The sequence below is a fragment of the Astatotilapia calliptera genome, chromosome 3 (genome assembly GCF_900246225.1).
Source record: "Astatotilapia calliptera chromosome 3, fAstCal1.2, whole genome shotgun sequence".
In the NCBI taxonomy this organism is placed as follows: domain Eukaryota; kingdom Metazoa; phylum Chordata; class Actinopteri; order Cichliformes; family Cichlidae; genus Astatotilapia; species Astatotilapia calliptera.
Window position 1 is genome coordinate 1,769,280 of NC_039304.1, and position 18,236 is coordinate 1,787,515.

At 44.0% G+C, this 18,236-nt stretch overlaps 1 protein-coding gene across 1 annotated transcript; it reads left to right on the plus strand.

The window, feature by feature from the left end:
- The first annotated feature begins 16,254 nt into the window (after positions 1-16,254).
- LOC113015999 (E3 ubiquitin-protein ligase TRIM21-like) lies at positions 16,255-18,236 on the plus strand. The gene has a single exon (XM_026158441.1). The coding sequence runs from the start codon at positions 16,283-16,285 to the stop codon at positions 17,972-17,974; it is 1,692 nt and encodes a 563-aa protein (XP_026014226.1). The 5' UTR covers positions 16,255-16,282; the 3' UTR covers positions 17,975-18,236.

Here is an 18,236-nt window from a genome sequence, read left to right on the forward strand (position 1 = left end):
AAAGCTGGGGTTATTCTGTCTTTGCTGCACAGCTGCCTCTTCTTCTCTCATCCTCTCCCCTCCCTCTCCTGTTTCTACTTCAATCATGAAAACGGATCAATGATCAGCTGATCGGCTCTCTTGTTTGTTTATCGCCCACTTTGCCAGAAAGAGGAAACCAGCGGATGTCGCGCTAAACAACAGCAGCACGTTTAAGCTTGATCAGCTGTTGTTAGAATTTATTTAATATTAATTTCTAGTATCAGCTGATGTTTGCTGGAGCCACAGCTGTAAAGCTGCTGGTCATGATATCGGTTTGGATATGTGGTGAGCAGAGATGGGCAGTTACTGTAATCCGAATACTTTTTTCAAGTAACGAGTAAAGTAAGGGATTACTATTGCAAAAACGGTAATTAGATTACTTTTACTTTCCCGTAGGAACGCTGCGTTACTGCGTTACTAAAACCGTGATTTTTTTGCGAGAATTTCTCATGACAGTGACGTAAGCGAGTGCGACGGTCGTGACAACAGCTGTGTGCAGATCAACAATGGATCATATATCGAGTGCAGGAGAGAGTATGAGCGTGCAGCGTTTAAAGCGTGGAAGTACTGACCTTACTTTAAGTTTGAATCCATAAAAAGTGACAAAAACATTAGCGTCCGTTGTGCGTGGGAAGAAAACATCTTTTTACAGCGAAAAAAAACCCTGAACTTCCAAGCAAGCTCCGAGTGCGCTATGACGTAATGGGAAATTCACAGAGAAACTGCCGTATCCTTCCACTGACCGCTGCGGCACACCTGCACCAGGGTATACCTCCGCCTACCCAACTCCTGCTTTACAGGTGAAAATAGAGCAACAGGACCGCTAGTTTTTGATTTTATTTATTTTCTGCTGTGTTTTACTTGCATCTATTTGAAAGACTGAGTGTAAACACAAAAAATATTATATTTTATGTGCTGGAATGTGCAGAAAATAGGTTTAAATATTAAACAAATTTCTTCCAGTCAGAGAATGTTGCATATAATTAAATTTTTGCTTGATGCATAAAGTTAAAAGATTAAAATTAATAAAACTATAAAAGTTTTAAAAAGAGACTTTTCCATTTGATTACATTTTGTATGATGGATTATGCAGAAAAAGTAGAATTGGGCTGAAAGATCTATCACTTTATCACCTCTTCAGGTTGTAAATTGTGTTTTTAAAAAGTAACTAAGTAATTAATTACTTTTGAAAATAAGTAATCAGTAAAGTAACTGGATTACTTTTTGGGGGAAGTAATCAGTAATTAGTTACTGATTACTTTTTTCAAGTAACTTGACCAACACTGGTGGTGAGAGGGAAACATGAAGATGAAACCAGGAGATGTCCTTACTGAATCATCAGAGCTGAACAGGTGATGGAGAAACAGGTTTACCTTTTAGGTGACATGAATGAGTTGAAGGGAAGTTATGAACTGTTTCTGAGAGACAAATAACACCAGGATCCTTTTTTAGGTAGCTGACAGCTGGTAACTGTGCAGGGGCGGGTCTAGCAAAGTGTTGCCAGGTGACCCGGTGGGGCATTAACAAGAAGAGGGGGGCACAAAGAAATACTTTTCTTTCTTATTCTCATTTAAAATGTCTCACCTTTAAAAAATAATTATCTGAATCTTACAACAAATGATTGATAGATTGATGCATATATACCATCAGAACAGTGAACATCACTGTCACAGCAGCGTTTGTTTTCATTCAAAGGCTTTATGATTTTTCCTATAATGGCGGGCCAGTTTGTAGTCAAAATGCCTGGGACGATTCTTTGTCCCAGTCCAGCTCTGTATGCAGCTCATCTGCAGTCTGGTGTTACCCACATCTTCCTATTCGGAAGGCAGAATTTCCGAGTTCTGAGTACAATTGAAAGCACCACGACTGCAGTTTTTGTGTTGGATGTAAAAGGCGCACATGACTCTGTGACGTAGGCTAGAATCATGGCAGCAGTAAATGATGGTCCAGGCGTGGGATTTCTCTTGTGGAAATATGCACATTATCTTTTCCTTTCTATTGGTAGGTGGCACAGTGCACTTGTGGCAAGTAAGCAAGCTAGAAGACTGGCAAAGTTATGGAAGCAACACATTAACAAGAGAATTCTGAGTAAAACCAAAGTTACTTTCCCTAGTAACTAGTTACTTTGAAAGTAACGAGTAACTTGAAGTAACTGAGTTACTTTTTATAGAAGTAACTAGTAATGTAACTAAGTTACTAATTTAAAGTAACTTACCCAACACTGGTAGTGGCTAACTGTTGACGTGTCAGAAAGTGGTCATTAAATGTCCTGATGAAGGCTCTTTAGTTTAAAACTAAACTAAACTGACCAGAGCTGAACAGTTACATTTATTCTGCTTTCAGCCTGTTAAAAATAAAATTCAGCTTTCATCAATTTCCAGTTTTCCTGGTAACACTCTTAAACCCACAAAATCCCAGTGTCAGCTGTAACTGTGTCAGAACAGCCTGTGGCAGTTTGCCTACATTCACCAGTTTCAGCCTGAACTAGCTGAAGCTTTAATCCGTCCAAATCTAAATCCAAAGATAACAGCTGACAGGTCAAAACACATGTCACTGCACTCAAACACACCTTCAGTTTGAACGTCTCTGCTGGCAGAATCTTTTTTTGTTCCAGGAAGAGAAAATACATCAGGGAAGGAGGAGAGTGAAGGAACCTATCAAAGCTTTTAGGGAACCTGTGTCAGTGTAAGATATTAATAATTAAACATTAATGTGGCCCACCCAAAATTAACAGAAACACTGAAAGTAATGGAGGGTATTTACATGTACATAAAAATGTGAATTAGCCATCTGTAGGTGTAATTATTGTAGGGTCAGTGTTCTCATTAACTGTAGTTTACAGGGTCATATGACACAGTCTGCAGTGTAGCAGCAGTGCACGAGTCTGAGGGCAGGTACTGTAAACTGTTGGTTTTAGTTTCCAGGCAGTTTTTTCACCAGTTTAATAAATGTGATTGTTTTTTTATCCCAACCACACAAATCTCATTTACAGATAAAATAGTCATAGTCTTTACTTCCTTGTTGATCTGCAGTGCATCCTGAATACACCATGACAAATCTTAGAAACTGGCTTCTCCAAAAAAAAAACAAGCTGTAGCGGTCAGCAGCAACCATATCGAACAGTAATATTTATCACAGATTAGTAGTCTTGTTTTGCTTACTGACATCTGCAGAGGCTCCAATTCACTGTTGGTGATTACTGCATCTGTTCACCAGGAGAAACCATTGATGTTTGGAGGGTGGAGTGGTGACATGTATGCTTTAAATCCACCAATCACAGAGCTCTATAAATTATCTTACAGTCACAACATTCACCAGCAGAGCTCTGATCATACTTCTCTCCACAATCACTAGATGTCTCCACACTCTGTGCTGACTCCAATGAATGATTTATGTTGTAAGTTAAAGACTCAATACAATAATACAGAGAAAACCCAATAATCATATGACACAGCCCCCCCCCCCCCCCCCCCCCCCCTCCCCATGACGAAGAGCTTTGGTGACAGTGGGAGGGAAAAACTCCCTTTTAACAGTGAAAACCAAAAAGAAAGTATAAAAAGACACAAAATAAATTAATTTAAAAAAATCATGTTCTATAAAAGTTATTTCACCTGGAAACAAACCTTTACAAAATCTACACCCCCCCCCCCCCCCCCCCCCCCCCTTCTCTGGCCATGCTTAATCAACTCTATGTATGTATGGAGTTTATGCACACACTTGAACTTGCTTTGAGGAGATATGGCTGGCTGCACACCAAAACACATTTTTATTGGAATTCCACGTGAAAGACCAACACAAAGTGGTGCACATGTGAGAAGTGGAACGAAAATCATACATGATTCAAAACATTTTTTACAAATAAATAACTGAAAAGTGGGGTGTGTGTAATTGTTCAGCCCCCTGAGTCAATACTTTGTAGAACCACCTTTTGCTGCAATTACAGCTGCCAGTCTTTTTGGGTATGTCTCTACCAGCTTTGCACATCTACAGACTGAAATCCTTGCCCATTCTTCTCAATGTCGGGTAAGTTACTTTGAAAAAGTAATTAATTACTAATTACTAATTACTTATTCAATATTGTATTTAAAATACTTATCTAATTACTGTGTCAGAAAAGTAACTTAATTACTAAATAAGTAATTTAACTAAATACTTCTTAAAATCCCTATAAACCTTGAGTGTGCAAACTATAGAAATTAAACTCTTTAAATAATTTTTTTTTTTAAAGACGGAGACTCTACAGTACACAGCGGTAGCATCTCTTCCACAATGTAGCCTGCAATCATTTTTTCAACTCACCTTCAGACACTTTCTGTGCTGCTAAAGTAAAATCAAGTTTTGCCTGCTTAGCAGGAGTTGCCGGTGTTATCCATGGATGATGAACAAGGATCACTCAGAAGTGTTCGTCTATGCTCTCGTGTCAGGCGCTTCAGTAGATTACTCCTGCTATTAACAACGGCCGATAGTTTTTACATATTACTGTAATGTTCTTGTCTGCTTGTTTCAGAAAAGTGAAGAGACGGGAATATTTCCATTTCATAAAACGGCCACTCGCTTCAGCCGAGTCCAACATCTTCCGCTTTAGAATACGACTATGCAGCAAACTGGTGTGAGATGATGTCCACCTGCACTACAGCGATGTTAATGCGGCAGAGTTTAATTTACTTGTATGTGGTAGTCAGAGGGCCCGGTGGCGCCAGTGTCCGGCAGCCTCGCCTCTGTCAGTGCGCCCCAGGGCAGCTGTGGCTACAATGTAGCTTGCCATTGCCAGTGTGTGAATGTGTGTGTGAATGGGGTTGATAACTGAATGTAGTGTAAAGCACTTTGGGGTCCTTAGGAACTGAGTAAAGCGCTATACAAATGCAGGCAATTTATGTTTAGAAGACAAATTATTGAAATTAAATAATTATATTCAGCGAGTTTAATTATTTTACAATGTAACGCAAGTACATTGTAAGTAACTGTAATTAAAGTACCTAAAAATGAACAGTAATTAGTTACTCTACTTTTTCAGTGGAAAAGTAATTTAATTACAGTAACGCGTTACTTAGTAACGCATTACACCCAACACTGATTCTTCTTTGCAAAACAGCTCCAGCTCAGTCAGATTAGATGGACAGCGTTTGTAAGCAGCAGTTTTCAGATCTTGCCAATGTCAGGGAGTTTTTAATGTTTTATTTGATTATGCTTCAAATGTTATGTTATACTTATGTTCACATATTTCACCAGACAGATTTCTTTTGCAACAGGAAGCTGACCCTGTGACTGTAGACATTTACCGCAAGAGACCAGTACAGAAATACACATCCGCAGAAGTTGACTTGCATTATATTATTCTTAGAAATTGACTTGTAGCACACACACTTTGTGACACACACACACACAGCTTACACACAGACAGCATCAGGACCTGCGTAACAGGAAATGTGATTATATTTGCATATTGACGATGTAACCTATAAAAATAAACAAATGCTGCAGTTCGAGGTGTCTCTCTGTCTGAGATTCACCCATGCAGCACGTTAACTATCTCGAGTGTCTCAGTGTTGTTTATTCACCTGACTGTTTGTTAACTATAAATCTCTGACAGCCAAAGATTCGTGATTGGATTTAGATCTGGACTTTGACTGGGCCATTCTAACACATGGATATGTTTTGTTTTAAACCATTCCATTGTTGCCCTGGCTTTATGTGGGGATGGGGATGGGGATGGTGTGTTCAGAGTGATGTGCAGTGTTAGTTTTCTGCCACACATAGTGTTTTGCATTTTGGCCAAAAAGTTCCATTTTGGTCTCATCTGACCAGAGCACCTTCTTCCACATGTTTGCTGTGTCCCCCACATGGCTTGTGGCAAACTGCAAACGGGACTTCTTATGGTTTTCTGTTAACAATGGTGTCATGACCCTGTGCCTTCTCAGCTTACTCTGCATGGCTACAAGTGTTTCTGTTGTGTTGCGTCTCTCTCTCCTCCCGCGCACTGCGCTCTACCGGGGTGGAGTCATGACGACAAATGCTAGTAAGGCTCAGCGGAGAAGTGGCATCACTAACTCAGGCTGTCGCCCAATGGATTCCACTGTCCGACAACCCGCTTCCTGCGGCCCCTCCCCAGGTAACACATGCTCCTGCCGTCAATACAGTAGCCACAGCCACGCCTCAGTAGCTTCCGCGGTGTCGCTGGATAAGCTTTTACCTTCACCTGAGGCTTTTTCTGGGGAGATGGGAAAGTGTGCGGGATTTTTGTTGCAGTGTTCCATGCAGTTTCAATTATTACCGCATGTGTTTGCTACTAACGGGGTTAAGATTGTTTATGTCACCCAGCTACTACGAGATCGTGTCTGCCCTGTCCGGTCACCGTTTGTCAGACATAATGCACATCACCTTGCCTGTCACACTCACCCTCTCCGGTAACCACGTTGAGAACATTTGTCTCTGTGTGTTTAAGGCACCAGTGACCCCGCTCGTACTAGGTTATCCATGGCTTTCACAACACAACCCACTGACTGGAACCCAACCCATTGACTGGAAGAAAGAGCAAATAATGGGGTGGAGTACGGACTGCCACATGAACTGCCTTCGGGCTGCCACTCCATCTGTCCCTTCACGCCTCCCTGCGAAGCCTTCAAAAGCGCCAGAATTATCTTCCCCGGTGGGGGCAGGTTTCTTCTTTTTGACAAAAAGACAAAACACTCCGGCCGTGTATAGATTACCGCGGCCTCAACAAGATCACTGTAAAGAACAAGTACCCTCTTCCCCTCCTGAATTCCGCTTTCGAACTACTCCAAGTGGGCACAGTGTTCAGCAAACTAGACCTACGAAACGCATACCACCTGGTGAGAGTTCGAGAAGGAGATGAGTGGAAGACCGCCTTCAACACACATATTGGACACTTCGAGTATCTCGTCATGCCCTTTGGATTAATCAACGCGCCCGCGGTCTTCCAGGCTTTAGTAACAATGTTTTGAGGGATTTTATAAATCAATGTGCTTTTGTGTACCATTCTAAGTCCCAGGCTGAGCACGAGAGACACATGAGGCAGGTCCTGCAGCGCTCCTGGAGAACAGGCTATTCGTGAAAGGGGAAAAGTGTGAATTTCACGTTGACACGGTCGCCTTCCTAGGCTAAGTCATCTCTCGTGGAGATCTCAAACCTGACCCAGAGAAGGTCCGGGCCGTCGTGGACTGGCCCCAACCAGCAACTCCAACGGTTCCTAGGATTCGCCTTACAAAACTCACCTCCCCCAAAGTTCCTTTTCAGTGGGACCTCTGCTCAGGTGGCCTTTTCCCTGCTAAAGGAGAAGTTTGCTACCGACCCCATCCTCCGTCAGCCCAATCTCAGGCAACCGTTCGTGGTGGAGGTGGACGCTTCAGACACCGGAGTGGGAGCTGTTCTGTCACAGCGATTCGAAGGTACACTCCATCCCTGTGTGTTCTTTTGTCATCGTCTCTCCCCCGCAGAACAAAACTACGGCATTGGCAATCATGAGTTGTTACCGTGTGTTCACACCGAACACGATGGGCGCGTGAAAAAAGCCCCAAACGCCCCTAACTTGACGCCTGCACATTCGCAACCTCTACGCGTGTCCAAGAAAAATCCATCGCGCCCCAAAATATCATATTTTAACGCGCGTGAACTGGAAATGTGGGAGGGATGTGGGAGGAAGTTTTGCCAGACTGGTATCTTTGCAAGATGGCAGCTGTCGAGCTAGCGCTTGAGGAGAGACTCTCCCTTCTCTATTTACTGTGGAGAGCAGAGCAGCAGCGTAAAAGACGTCCTCGCCGTACCTGGGTCCATCAGGTCCTCCAGAGGTGGGAGCAGTTTGGTGAGTTTCACCATTTGCTCCAGGAGCTGCGCCTGGATGACGGCCGATTCCAGCGCTATCACCGTCATTCACTCGGCCAGTTTGAGGACCTGCTGTCCCGCGTCGGTCCCAGAATCGCCCGCCTAGACACCAATTACAGGCGCTCAATCCCACCTGCAGAGCGCCTGTCCATCTGCCTGAGGTTAGTAAAAGTATTTAATACGGTAGTCCTTTATTGATACCTGTGCTAATATATGCTAAACCATCCTCATGCTGGATTTGAACAGGACAGGAAGATAAGCTCCGCCCAGCAGCTGAGTCCTCTCTGCTCACACTGGTGTTGGACTGCAACATCAGGGAGTCTGCTTCCACATCTGGTTTCCACAGCTGGAGGAAGCTGTCCCACGAGCACGCCTACGCCCCTCTGTCATTACTGAAGTAGTGATGGTGTTTAGTCAGTGTGAGACTGTTTCACTGGTCCAAGCAGAGATTTACATAAATGAGCTTTTATGAGTTCTTATATTATCTGATCAGGCCGTTTGCTCCTGTTAAAGATAAATGTGCATCGAACGTTGTGGGTATTCATGAGTCTAACAGTTTAAACCTGTGTGTGACGTTGTGTCCTTGAACGGCCCTGACAGACGGCTGTAGTCCATAATATTAATGTTTCCTGCTGACTAAAATATGCAGCTGAGCTCTGTGAGGGCAGAGCTGCTGCTAACAGGTGAGTCTGTTACCTGGACTGGACTGAGTGAGCTGCTGTGTCACAGCTTTATCAGTGACACACTCAGCATGTGTGTGTGTGATATGTCACAGTGCTTGAAACACACATGAAAATATATTAAAGGTTGAATCTTTTTTCTTTTGGTTTGTGGAACAAAAATCAGCAACGAAGAAACGCGAGCGTAAAACTTGATGTAGAAGTGCAACAAATGTAAGCCGGCTCATTTGATGCTGTGAAGCTTGAAAAGGATTTGCGCACCTACATCATTATTTACGGTTTAAATTGTGCTGCCTTCAGGTGCACCTGGTAAATTCAGGAATCTCTACTCCAAACCACAGCAGCTTGTTTTAGAGGCTTTTCTGGGTTAATGTTGGTTTGTTGGCAGAAACATGTCTGTGATCGCTGTGTTGTTCTTTTTGATGCAGGATTTCATGTAACTCGGTGCTAAAATCATAACAATGAAGTTGAACAGTTCTAGTGCTCATGCGTCAGCTAGCATGCGGCAGCTAGCATGCGTCAGCTAGCATGCAGCCTGTTTCAGTTGCTCCTGCTTTTACTCTTTACTCTAATTTTTTCTTACTTATTTCTTTGTCCTTTACTGAGTGTGTTCATCTGTTTAAAAGCTTTCTTTTCAGACATGTGGATCGAGAGAGTTTTTGTTCTGCTGTTGCTTTCACTGAGGAATGGGACCGCAGCACAGCAGCTACACACCAGAGATCAGCTGAGCCGCCTGATGCTGGTGTTGCAGATTAACTGGTGTCTCAGATTAACTGGATTAACTGGCCTGTAAATGGAGAAAACTGAACACAGGAATATTTGGATTTGCTTCTTTTTCTCTGCTCATGTTCAACTTGTCTGATTCAAGCTGGGAATATTTATTAGAAACAAAGTGAATAATATTATTTTATTATCACATTGATGCAGCACATGGTTCAGTTAGCTTTGTATAAACACGTGTTAGAAATGTTCTTCAATCAGCTCTTTTTACTCTCATTTCACAGCCAGTACTTTTTACTTTTACTTGAGTAAAGAAGTTGAAACAGTACTTGGAGTATTTTTAACAGTAGTACTTCTACTTCAGTACACACTGTGTGTACTTTTACCACCTGTGTCTGAGACCTCCTTCAGGGTCCACCTGAAGCTCTCAGTCTGCTGTGGAAAAAGGAAATCCAGGTGAGTTTCTCCTGATCACCTGAGGCCGTCATTACTGTGTGAACCCACACACCACTCCTCACTCCTCCCACCCGCTGCACACAGTCACTGAGTACAGACCGGCTGATTCCTGTAAAGGGAGAGGCAAGAAGAGGCGGAGCAACAGCTGAAAAACAAGAAGCTCAACGTCATTTTGCAGAAGTGAAAGTGTGAGAGAGCAGCAGCAGAGCTGCAGTCGAGTCCTGTTTGTCTCTAAAAGAAGATTCACTGGAGTCCATCAGGTTCCTCTCAGCGACAGTGGTGAGTGCAGCTGATCACACTTCCTGCTTCTACACAAATCTTCACTCTGTTCACTTCATCAGGACTCATCACAGTCACACTGGATCCATAGAAATCTGCTCATGTAACCACAGATCCACTGTAGGAGTATCGAGCTGCTGCTTCAGTCTCACTGTGGCTCTGCTCAGGACTGTGGACTCAGGCTGTGCTCTGGACTTCAGACTGACTCCACACTTCCTGGTTATTCATCACTTCCTGTTCCTATTAGATTGATTCTGGATCTGATTGATCATAAGGATTACAGATGTGAAAACACCTATTTATTCTTTATTGATATAAAGCCTTTGACACTGTAAACCAGCAGATTTTGGTCAGTACTTCAAAAAGTCATTCACACATTTTACAAAGATTATCTGACTTAGTTTATCCTGTAAGAGTCACAGATGTTCCTCAATCATTCAGAAAACAGTCGATGCTGCACTTTATAACTTTGTGTGGAAACATGAATCTCATTATTTAGACAGATGTGTTTGAATCATCCTGATAATCAGGCTTTAACCCTTTAGAGCCGATCGGAGCGGGCACGCTCTGTTTTGCGTAACTATTTTTAAATCCCAGTAGCACTGCAACCACGTAAGCTAGCGCAAAAATTTTTTTTGCATATGAAACCGGAGGAGTTGTCCTTACATCTTATGCCATCAGCTTGTCCTCGGTCACGGTTTCCTTCCACATAAAGCTTTGCAAAAACTGCATAAAAAGCGCTTGCAGGAACAAAAACATAATATTCCAGAAACACGCTTTGCCGATCCGATCAGCTGTTCATAACACTTCCTACGTTGGAATAGACGTCAGCGCGAACTTTTGCATTTCCGCCATTACCTGCCCGAAACCGGAAGTGAAGTCATTTTCGCGGAAATGTAGTTTTTTTTTACCATCAGGGCCTCAGGGCCTATACTGGTCTTTTTAAAAGTTATCTTTGACTTTATGACTTTCTGTGTCGTTTCTGGGATGATTAGGACTCATATTGCACTGCTGGAAATAGTTTATTTTGATGCATATGCTGCTTTTTTGCAAATTTGCAGTATAATATTTATTTTCGTTTTTCCTGCAGTGTATAAAAAATTGGTGTATTTCAAAAATAAAACTATGAAGACACTCAAAATAAATTTCCTGTGGTGGGAAACTATTTTGTGCAACTTTTTTGTATTTACAGTTTTGAGGGATAAGCCTCTTAAATTTCTCTAACTACAAATATATGTTAAAAAAGCAAAAACGATTTTCAATTTTTTTGTAGTTTATTGCACTTTTTTGCAATTTATGTAATTACTATGCACTTAATGAATACATATTATTAAAATCTGGGCTATAATGGTTGTATTGATGTATAGCAACTTGAAACGCTCCCAAAAATGGCTCCACAGCATGTAAAAATATCATATAAGCTCTGGCGGACTTGGTTCTATGGTAGGTCTTAAAGGGTTAAACATGTCAGAGTTCCACACATCAGCTGTGATATTCAAGCTGACCTGGATCAAACATGTTGTAGCGGCAACCTTCGGTCCTTCTTTGCCGCTTCTGCAGAACGTAAAGTTTCTGACTCGTGCTCTTGTTCAGTCGCTTGGATGCCTTCCGGTAGCAAAAAACGAGGCGAAGGAAAAAAGGGGCAAAACATTTATTTTCCATACAAATCGAAAGGTACAAAACAAATGCCTCTGGTGGGAGCTCCGTTTATATTCCCTTTATGTTACAACAAAAAAAAAAAAACATTAAAACGGCGACGGTCAAAAAACTGTTGCTCCACGTCCTGCTTGCTTACCTAACCTTTTTACCCACACCCCTCCGCATGCGGGCCAAATACACACCCCTTTACGACATCTACCAACACTTTACAACAACAACAGACTAATAAAGCAGGATTAATTTATGGAGCACAGCATATTACATTATAACATAAAATGATCAAGATTATAATAGAAACTTAAAGATCATGACAAATACTTAAATATGGCATGATGTAACTGAGTAAAATATTGGCCTGGACTTGGCTCCAACACATGTCATCAGACACAAACATAGATGATGCTGTTTAATCCCAAAGCTTATTTAAACAAACTGGAGGACAGAATTCCTCCTTAAATGGGATTTTGATCAAATCCACTGATCTCATTTTCACACACAGGCTTTATCATGGTGGCTTCTTCTCTACTAACATCAATCTTTCATTTAGACAAACAAATATGTGAAACACAAAAATAAATCAATGTTTTCTGAGGATCCAGAATAACACGAATGATGTATCCCAGCGAGTGACTGGGAAAGTTCATCTTCTTCCACATCCTGAGTTTGTGAGGAGCTGTGATGTTCCAGTATCTGTGAGAGAAAACAGGACAGTTTTTACTGACGCACAAATGGACCAAATATACAGACACCTCTGAATAAACATGTTCTCATCAATGCCATTAAAATACTGGATCAACAGTTAATAACACATTTCTGAGGTTTGTGATTCATCGTCCTCCTCACTGTCAGCTCTACTGGAACAGTCACTGTTTAATATTAATGGGTCGTTGATCTGGACGTACAATAAGAAGTATTCAGTCACCAACAAGGTCGAAGTTTACTTCACAGTAATTGATGGAAAATATCCAACAAACTGATTTATTCAAGTATACAAATGATCTGGATGAATCTTGGACCTTCTGTAAAACAGAGAAACAATTTCACATCTTTGTAACGACTGTATTTATCTTCATCCCCAAACGTTGATCCTGTCCATCTGGACGCTGCACTGTATAGCAGACACTACGATGTTAGGTTTGTGTTTGGATGAACCAGTTTGTGTCTGAGTGTGTTGCTGGGTCTCCACCAGTTACTCTGAGAACTGAAGAAGCTTCTCTGATGAAACGTCTTCAAGAAACTCAAAGAAGTCCAGACGCTTTTCTCTCCAAGCTCCTCAGACTACTGAGATTTGAGATTTAAGTATTTATTGTCATTGTCAGAGAACAATGAAATTGTGTTTGGGGCTCCGTACAACCCGTAAATAAAATAATGGAAGAGTACCCCTTAAAACCCAAGTGTAAATATTTAACCCAGTGTGACTCCAGTGCAATAAGACAATCCTTAACAACAACATAAGAACATGACAAGTAATGTTCATAAGAAATTCGGGAGGGGGAAAGAGAATAAAGATATGATGCACCAATGCAGACCAGTTCAGTGCTATTTAGAAGTTGGATATGGTTATTGTCCGTGAGAGGGGGGCAGAGAGTTCAGGAGCCTCACAGCCTGTGGATACAGGCTGTTGGCCAGTCTGGATGTTCTGGCCTGTATAGACCTGTACCTTCTCCCTGAGGGCAGCAGGTGGAAAAGGTGGCGTGCAGGGTGATGTTGGTCCCGCAGGATACTGTGCACCCTCCTCAGACAACGAGTGCGGAAGATGTTACTGATCTCTGGCAGACTTGTTCCAATAATTCTGCCAGCTTCTTTCACCACCCGCTGGAGTGCTTGCTGATCGGCCTTGGTGCAGCTGGGGAACCACACTAGAAATCCATGCGTCAGAACGCTGCTGATGGCACAGTTGTAGAAGTTCAACATCAGAGATCTGGGAATGTGTGCGCTCCGCAGTCTCCTCAGGTAGTAGAGGCGCTGTTGGGCCTTCCGTGCAACTGAGGTGATATGGTTGCCCCAGGACAGGTCCTCGGTCACAGTTACCCCCAAGAATTTAAAACTGCTCACCCTCTCCACCGCCCCACTGCCAATAAAGAGAGGCAGATGGTTGTTATGACCCTTCCTCCGGAAATCTACAATGATCTCCTTGGTCTTTTTGGTGTTTAAGACCAAGTTATTGTCGTGGCACCATGACTCTAGTTGTTGCACCTCTGTCCTGTAGTTTGTCTCATCGTTGTTGGATATAAGTCCGAGCACTGTAGTGTCATCGGCAAACTTAACGATGAGATTGGACGCGCAGGAGGAAATACAGTCATGGGTGAAGAGAGTGTATAGCAGAGGGCTCAGGACACACCCCTGAGGGGCACCGGTGTTGACCACAAGGGTGGAAGAGGTGTTCTTACCCACTCTGACACTCTGTCTACGGTTAGTGAGGAAGTCCATAATCCAGTTGCACAGAGAGGAGTTAAGTCCCAGTTGGTGGAGTTTGGGACGGAGTTTGTATGGCCGGATGGTATTAAAAGCCGAGCTGTAGTCTACAAAGAGGAGCCGTGCATAGGTGTTCCTGTGTTCCAAGTGCTTCAGTAATGTGTGCAGCACTGTGGCGATCGCATCCTCGGTTGACCGGTTCTCCCTGTATGCAAACTGGTGCGAGTCCAGGGATGGTGGAAAAGCAGCTCTGATGTGTTTAATGACCAGTCTCTCCAGACATTTGGCGGGAATGGGGGTGAGTGCCACAGGTCTGAAATCGTTCAGACATGTGACATTTGACTGTTTTGGGATGGGAACGATGGTTGCTGCTTTGAAACAGGATGGTACCAGTGAACAGGACAACGAGGTGTTATATATAGAGGTGAAGACGTCCGCCAGGTCCGCAGCACAGTCTTTTAGCACCCGGCCCAGCACTCCATCTGGCCCGGCCGCCTTCCTGGTGTTAATGCTCCGGAACACACGCCTCAGCTCATGAGTGCTCAGGACCGGAGCAGGGTCGGTTGAGGGGAGAGGGGACAGGACAGGGTCGGTGTTCTCCCTATCAAAACGGGCATAAAAGAGATTTAGATCCTCAGCCAGAGTAGGACTGTCGGCTGAGGGTGATGGTGTTCTTCTTTTGTAGTCCGTGATAGCCCTGATGCCCTCCCAGACCTGCCTTGGGTTTGTGTTGTTCTCAAACCTGGCCTCGATACGCCTCCTGTGCTGCTGCTTGGCAGTCTTGATGCCTCTTCTCAGGTTGGCCCTGGCAGCACTGTATGCCTCCTGGTCCCCGGATTTGAAAGCGTTGTTCCTCGTTCGAATAAGTTGTTGAACTCCGTGTGTCATCCAGGGTGGATTATTAGGGAACACACGGAATCGTTTCCAAGTTGTTACATTGTCCACACAGAAACAGATGTAGTCCAAGACAGCGGAGGTGTAACTGTCCAATGCGACACGATTGTCAGTGTCCTTCACCTTGAATACATCCCAGTCTGTGCAGTGGAAACAGTCCTGAAGCATCGGAATAGCATCCTGCGGCCATATTCTCACGGTTTTGGTTGTAATCCCAGTGCTCTTGATCTTTTGTGTGTATATTGGGTGTAGCAGAAGGGAGAGATGGTCTGACAGACCCAGGTGGGGATAAGCCTGGGCTCTGTATGCATTCGCCATGTTGGTATACACCTGGTCCAACGTTCTATCTCCTCTGGTAGCACACTTCACATTTCGGTGGAAATTGTGAAGTACAGATTTCAGGTCCGCGTGGTTAAAATCCCCAGCCGCAATAAAGACACTGTCCGGGTGTGCTACCAGGCTGTTATTGATGATGCTGCTCAATTGTGCTAATGCTAGCTTAGCATTAGCATCTGGTGGAATGTAAACAGCGCAGATGTAAACGGCAGAAAATTCCCGAGGGAGATAGAATGGACGGCACTTTAACACCAACAGTTCTACCTCTGTACTGCACAGCCTTTCCGTTACCGTGACGTTCGTGCACCAAAAGTTGTTAATATAGATGCACAGCCCCCCGCCGGTCTTCTTGCCCGAGTCCGCAGACCTGTCGGCTCGATAGGCGGTGCGGCCTGCTAGATCAATAGCCGCATCGGGAATGGCGCTGTCCAGCCAGGTTTCAGTGAAAATCATGCACGAACAGTTATTAAAAGTCCGTCGAGTGGCGATCTGCAGTCGTATTTCATCCAGTTTGTAACGGATTGAACGGGCATTGGAGAGGAATATGGTCGGGAGTGGTGGTTTAAACGGACTAGTCTTTAGCCGTGCCCACAAGCCTCCCCGCCTGCCTCTCTTCTGCCTCCGCTCGCAACGTCTCCTCCTGCGGCTTGCTGTTGCGGGTAGCCCCGGGGGTTGCTTAACGATCTCCGGGGGGATGAGATACTCGGATGCTAGTTGAAGATCTCCACGGCTTAGTTGTAGTAGATCATCTCTGTTGTATTGAAGTAACCCCAGACTGTGTGAAATAATACCATCCATCCATCCATCTTCATCCGCTTTATCCGGAGCCGGGTCGCGGGGGCAGCAGCCTAAATAATACCCAATACCACCAAAAGTGCAAAAATGTAGGAGCTCCGGGTCGCTGCGTCTGTGCGCGCCGCCATCTTTTACTGACGCTTGTTTCTCTCTTTGTAAAATGAAATTTAAAGTGAATTTTGAATCAAATGTTTCTCTTCTTTCTCCCTCAGAGTGCAGACATGTCTGCTGCCAGCAATCTGCGATCTGAAGATCAGTTTCTGTGCTCCATCTGTCTGGATGTGTTCACTGATCCAGTCACTACATCATGTGGACACAACTTCTGCAAAACCTGCATCAGTCAGCACTGGGACATGAATGTCATCTGTCAGTGTCCCATGTGTAAAGAGACTTTCTACACTCGACCTCAGCTGAAGATCAACACTTTGTTCTCTGAGATGGTTGCTCAGTTCAGACGTGAAGCTCAGCAGAAAGCCAGCAGCAGCAGCTCAGAGCAACAAGCTGCCAAACCAGGAGAAGTTCCCTGTGACGTCTGCACTGGAACCAGACTGAAGGCCCTGAAGTCCTGCCTGGTGTGTCAGACCTCCTACTGTCAGACTCACCTGGAGCCTCATCTGACACTGAAAGGTCTGAAAAGACATCAGCTGGTTGATGCTGTGGAGAACCTGGAAGGCAGGATGTGCACGAAGCACGATAACCTTCTGCAGCTGTTCTGTAAGACCGACCAGACATGTGTCTGCATGCTCTGCTCTGTTTTAGACCACAAGAACCACGAGTTTGTTCCTCTGAGAGAAGAATATGAAGGAAAGAAGGCAGAGCTGGAGAAGACAGAGGCTGAGATTCAGCAGATGATCCAGAAGAGACGACTGAAGATTCAGGAGATCACAGAGTCGGTGAAGATGAGTAAAGATGCTGCAGACAGACAGAAAGCAGAAGGTGTTCAGGTCCTCACGGCTCTGATGGAGTCTGTTGAGAGACGCCTGAAGGAGCTCATGAAGGAGATCGAAGACAAACAGGAAGCTACAGAGAAACAGGCTGAAGGTCTCATCAAAGATCTGGAACAGGAAATCTCTGAGCTGATGGAGAGAAGCTCTGAGGTGGAGCAGCTCTCACGCTCTGAAGACCACCTCCACCTCCTCCAAAGCTTCTCCTCCCTGAAAGCTGCTCCACCCAGCAAGGACTGGACAGAGGTCAGAGTTCATCCACCATCATATGAGGGGACTGTGGGGAGAGCTGTGGCTCAGCTGGAGGAGACAATCAGGAAACTCATGAAGAAGAAGCTGTTTGAGGCTGAGCTGCAGAGAGTGCAGCAGCATGAGGTGGATGTGACTCTGGATCCTGATACAGCTCATCCTAAACTCATCCTGTCTGATGATGGAAAACAAGTTTATCATAGTGATGTGAAGAAGAATCTTCCAGACAACCCAGAGAGATTTTCTCACTGTGTTTGTGTTTTAGGAGAGCAGAGTTTCTCTTCAGGCAGATTTTACTTTGAGGTTCAGGTTAAAGGAAAGACTGAGTGGAATTTAGGAGTGGCCACAGAGTCGATCAACAGGAAGGGACAAATCACACTGAGACCTCAGGATGGTTTCTGGACTGTGAGGCTGAGAAATGGAAATGAGTACGAAGCTTGTGCTGACTCTCCAGTTGATCTCTGTCTTCATCCTGGTCCTGAGAAGGTGGGGGTGTTTGTGGATTATGAGGAGGGTCTGGTCTCCTTTTATGATGTAGGTGCTGCAGCTCTGATCTACTCCTTTACTGGCTGCTCCTTCACTCACAAACTCCACCCATACTTCAGTCCCAGTCTGAATTATGGAGGTAAAAACTCTGCACCTCTGATCATCTGTCCTGTCAATCAAACTGATCAACGACTGATTTAATTTGATGAACTGATTGATTTTTCTTGAAGGGAACAAATGAACATATTGAGTGTAAATCCTCTACAGTCTCCATGTTTCTATAGAATCTGATCATCAGGACTCTGATTCACACTTTGATTCTCATGGAGTTTGATTTGAACAGAAGAAAAGTTGAATCAGGAAATGTTCCCACTGATGGAGACTCGAGCTGAAGAGCAAATATCAGAGAACAAATGTCCAAAAGCTTCATTTCCAATAAAGTTTGTTCAATGCTTTGAGTGAA

Coding starts and splice junctions, on each gene's coding strand:
- LOC113015999 (XM_026158441.1), top strand. CDS start 16,283: ATGTTTCTCTTCTTTCTCCCTCAGAGTGCAGACATGTCTGCTGCCAGC.